Source organism: Lonchura striata, chromosome 7, assembly GCF_046129695.1.
Source record: "Lonchura striata isolate bLonStr1 chromosome 7, bLonStr1.mat, whole genome shotgun sequence".
NCBI classification, from domain to species: domain Eukaryota; kingdom Metazoa; phylum Chordata; class Aves; order Passeriformes; family Estrildidae; genus Lonchura; species Lonchura striata.
Genome location: NC_134609.1, coordinates 26,182,015 through 26,187,131, shown reverse-complemented (window position 1 = coordinate 26,187,131; position 5,117 = coordinate 26,182,015). Strand labels below are relative to the sequence as shown.

Sequence of the window (5,117 nt, the reverse complement as noted above, 5' to 3'; positions counted from 1 at the left end):
TATATTATATACACGCTGGCCAGGGCTGCAGAGAAGGTGCAGGACAGGAGACCTGGGCCTTGCTTGGACAAGAACTGAAAACAAAACTCCTGAATTGGCTTGCAGTGGCAGGGGAGACAGAAAAGCTGCAGAAAGTCAGAGCTTTGCAAAATATGTCAGGGAGAACTGGCAAGGAGAGCCTTCAGCTTCTTCATCATGCAGCATCTGTGATTATTTAGGAGAAGGGACCTCTTTGGAAAGTACTCCCTGGAGATGCCTTCACCAAGTGCTTCCAGAGGTGTTCAGCCATTTCACAGTCATTTCTCAGAGAAAATCAGATTAAAATATGGCATCTGCCAGCCCAAGGCAGAAATGCACAGAAACAATTTCATCTCATTGCAGTGGCCAGTGCTGACTAGTGAAGGAGAAATGACTGCTCTTATTTTGGATATATCTTCTTTGATGGCATATTTTTCTCTGCACAAAATGAAATCACCTTTTTATACAGGACAATTAAACGGTCTTGGCCCAGCTTAAAAGCAATGAAGACGATTTCCATGCCAATTATAATGTAGAGGGACAAAAACAAGAAAAACCTGGGATGTTCTAGCTTTGTATCTCCGAATCCAATAGTGGTCAAAGTGATAAAGCAGAAATAAAAGGCTTCCTGAAAATCCATACTTTTTTCCCAGTTTGGAAGAATAGCAGCTGCACAGGAGATGTACACAAAGATAACAAACACCATCAATACAATGGGCACATCTAATTTTTCTAACTCCTTTCCTATTTTGTCAAAATTCTTGATAACTCTGGACACCGTCTTTTCCCTGGCTAGTTCAGGACATGAACTCCATCTCTCCATGCTTTTATTTCTTGCTGGTTGTGTGTTCTCATTCTCCCTGGCAATTAGCATTTCAAAAAGTTCCACGTTGCAATATTTGACTGGTTTCATACCTGACTGACTTCTCAGCAGTTCCATAATTGTCAGGGGCTCGTTGATGACTATTTTAGACTGTGCCCTGGATTTCAGTTCATTCCTTTTGCTACATGTGGATCCAGAACAGAGTTTAGAGGCAAGAATTTTTGACTGCAATTTCCTGAACTTGTTGTAGGATTTGGATAAGACAGTTGCAAGGATGTCTCCCATGTCTGTCAGGACCAAGAACATCAGAGGGATCCCAAATAAAGCATACAACATACAGAGATACTTCCCACTCCGTGTCACAGGATAGGTATTACCATAACCTTGAACAAGAGCAAGAAAGGGAAGAGAAGAGAAAGAGAGAGATGTGATACATAAAATGGTAGCCGAAGATATGCCCTTTCCCTAAACCAAATTTGGGTATTTATATTTCCTTCCTCTAACATATTGGATATGAAACTCAAGTTGTAAATCAGTGCTTTTCTATTGTAGTGGGAGAAAACATTGATAATATAGTAACTGTATTCAATTTTAACAACGATTTTTTTCTTCATCCTTCAGAAGACATTGAGTATTCCTTCTCTCCCTTCAAAAACTCTGCTTTTTCCAGGATGAGCTTCTAGACCAAGTACTTAGCCTGTCAGATTATTAGTTCATATGCTAAGGTATGGTTTCCCTCATTTTCTTCATCCATGCATGTTCTCACTTGTGGCTGCCACAGCCTTTGTTCTGAACCCAGCCTCAGTCCCTGCTCTGCTGTGAGGCACTGAAACACCATTTATTCTTGGTCACTCTCTTCCCCACAGGCTAGATGGGAATGCTAATCTTTACTGTCAAAGCACTTGGGGAAGATTATTATCATTATTGCATAGAGTGATCTTATTTATTCTTTTTTAAATTGTTTTCAGTGTATTAAAAATACCTTGTGTATTTTCCAGGCTTAAAACTTACCCTGAGCTTAAATTTAGCTATCCAGAAATCTATCCTAGCTGAGCCACTATGTATTCTCACCAGGCAGTGAAGAGATGGCAGTTCAGACCATCAAACTTCAGACTAGATGCCTCAATTCTCCCAGAAAATTCAAGGTATATAATTTTATTCTATCCCAAGATGATTTATCAGTTCCTGATACTGCAAATAAACCACTGCAATGGAAATAGCCACCTATTCCATCTATTAGCAGCAAATATTCCAGGCTTTCTACTGATCCCAAAACTCAGGTCAAAACTGAGGAAGAAGCTTTAATATTCAGTGCTATGAAGGTAAAAAGTGCTGGCAGTTTAGAAATAAATATGTTAGGTTGGTGTGTATGGGTACATTTGTCAAGTCCCATGCTAATGGAGGTGGGTAAATATACCCAAGGAAGACATTTCCAACACTATGCCCTTTCATCAGTTTGCTGATGTCAAAGCTTTCTGATAAAATATCCCTTTTCAAAAGTTCTTGACTGTTGTGTTTGTTACAGGAAATATTCACAGGGCTGAGGATTTTGGTCACATCCCCAGTGTGTCTCTGGCCATGCAGACTTTAAACTGCAAGAAGCTGAGTTTGAAAAGTCACCCAAGAGATGAGAGTGTGAGGTTTGAGCAGTGGCACAGCACACAGGAGCTCTGGGTGAGTACATCAGCTCTCACACTGTTCCTTGTGTAGGATAAGCTCTTTTTTAAGTTCAGTTTTTCTTTTACAGTAGGATTCATCCCCATGCTGCGATCTTGAGCATATCCTCCTGCAGTGGAGAAATGTCTTTGCAATTTGATACAATGCTGTGGGAATATTTCCCATTCAGCTTTGATTATGAAAATTTGGATAGACAGTGCCTGTACATGCCAGCATTTGAGAAAGATTAACAAAGGGATAAAAGTAGCTTTGGGAACGAGCATGAGGAGTTGTATTTAGCAATGCAGAGGGAGCCAAAAACAGAGCAGATGTTTCTATTTGATCTAGGTCCTCCTTTGAAATATGAAGTCAGACTGAAAGATTTCAAAGGTGTGACTTAAACACTATCATGTGCTGTTAACCCAGAGAAATGTGAACACGGTGGTTAATTACAGAACCACAAATTAACACAGATTAATTAGACATAAGTAACTGAGAAGAAATTAAAAAAACAATATATGCATTGGGAATTACCTTTTCCAGAGAAGAAATCATTACCCAAGCGGATATACAACAGTGGGAAGGATAAGGTTTGACTGAAAAATTGAGATTTCTTTTTAGTTCAATAGCTCTGCAAACATAATCTATAAATACATATGATAGTGTATGTGTAATGATGCAGTTAATTAGTGTGTACCATCACTAGTTACTCAATTGTGACTTGTTTCTGTGACTCAGCTGTGTCTCTGCAATCTGTGTTTGCAGAGTCACCTGTAGACTCATCAGAAATACTAGGGAGAAAAATTCAAGGGGATTTGGGCTTTGGGTTTAGAAGGGGTGGGTTTGTTTGTTTGTTTGTTTGTTTGTTTGTTATTGATGGTTTTAATTCTCTGGAAGAATGCATTAGAGAAAGCAGCAATAGGAATTTATTCTGAAGGGTGTTACTTTACCTCTGTACTTACCCACAGTTGTGAACACTGTGCAGCAAAAAAAGAGAGACCCAAAGAAATTCCATCTTTCTTTTGGATTGATAAACCAGACTGGGTCAGCTGTGCTGAAAAGCTCACGGATTTCGGCGTTAAACTTCTCATTTTCCGTCACATTATCTGTCACAGTCACAGCAGGAGGCACAGTGAGTGTTTGCAGACCAGCACTCAGGGAGCAGCCAGTGAAATATACTCCCACTGAGGATTTGTTCATATTCTCTTAAAAGATAAAAATATTCACCTTATCACCCTCTCCTTTCAAGCCCCTCACCTCCACCTCTGAAAAAAATCAGGTGGGTTCAGTGGCTTTGGCAAATAAAAGTACAGGGAACAAATATACATAAATATAAAGAAGCAGGACAAGATGATTGAGTAACCAGCTTCCAGCCTAAATGTCCTGTTTCATTTTGGACTTCCCAGGAGATTAGTCTTCCTTAGACCCAAAGACATTAAGAAATGTGGGGTTAACAGTAGGGAAGCAATATGAACCACTTGGATGTCACTGCCCAGAGCCCCGCTGTGAATCCTGCAACCCTTCTTCCTCCTCCCTGTGCCTGAGCTTGGCTGCAAAGGACATTATTTACATTATTTAATTGCCCAAGACTGATCATTGGGTCAGCACAGCTTCCTGAGTGAAACCCCAAGCCCACGTACAAGCCCCATCACAAATCCAGGAGGATTTCTAACCCTGCTTTTCTCCTCTACCCCCTCCAATCAGCATCACTGGTCTGGGGTGCAGAACTGCACCTGTGTGCCTCTGAGCATCCCATCACCAGAGGCTGGCAGGGAAGCTCAGAGCAGGGAAGAGGCAGCTGGAGAAACTTTCTGAGAGAGAAACTTTCTTTCAACCATCAAGCTGAAGGAAATACCACAGGAATCTCAGCTGCTCATTAAGAACCTGGGCAAAAAGGGAGAACACAGGCAACTCAAGAAAATTCTTTCCAGGCAGGAGCACAAGGATTGGGAAAGCCTGCAGTCAAAAATCACAGCTAAGGAAGAAAGCAGCAGTTGTTAGCTAGGCAGAGGGAAAATCCTGTTTGCGGGGTATTTTGCAGAATGTCTTCAAAAGCAAAAAAATCTCATTCAAAATGCAAGAGAATGAATAGCTCCCTGTACACTTAAGTCATTTTGAAACTCCAGTACATACCTGATAACTCCCTGGTGAGGTTCATCAGGTTCTGCAGAAATGTCTTGTATTCTTCACTTACTCTGACCTCCCGGGTACCTTCCATGAGGGAAAACAAGAGAGCCCCAAGAAAAGCATAGATGACAAGAGACAGAATGAAGCAGGCATGAGGAAACACTGCCCAAAATATTTTTTCACATGTCGTTTTACCTCTCAGAGGCTGTGATGTTGTTGCCATCCTAAGTTTGTCCTTTTTTTTTTTTATATATATATATAATTTTGTGAAGCAGACACAGCTTCTAGAAAGAGAGATGAGGATGTAAAAGCTTTTGCAGCCAAGAAAAGCTTCTCCTGTGAAAACAAGGATTGTTCTGCCTCAGGCTTTCAGATCACATGTCTTTATAAGTGAAGATTGCACTACAGTCCCCACGGACAAGAAGCACAACTGATCAAGCCCTGAAATATTTCTTAGTTGACGCCACGCCACTCCATCCCTGAATTATTATTG

At 40.8% G+C, this 5,117-nt stretch overlaps 1 protein-coding gene across 1 annotated transcript; it reads right to left on the bottom strand.

Annotated features, from left to right (window-relative positions):
- Positions 1-418: 418 nt before the first annotated feature.
- KCNK18 (potassium two pore domain channel subfamily K member 18) lies at positions 419-4,847 on the bottom strand. The gene is made up of 3 exons (XM_021537266.3): positions 4,631-4,847; positions 3,460-3,603; positions 419-1,224 (listed from the first exon to the last, which is right to left on the bottom strand). Exons 1-3 carry the CDS (start codon positions 4,845-4,847, stop codon positions 419-421), a joined length of 1,167 nt encoding a protein of 388 aa, XP_021392941.3.
- Positions 4,848-5,117: the final 270 nt, after the last annotated feature.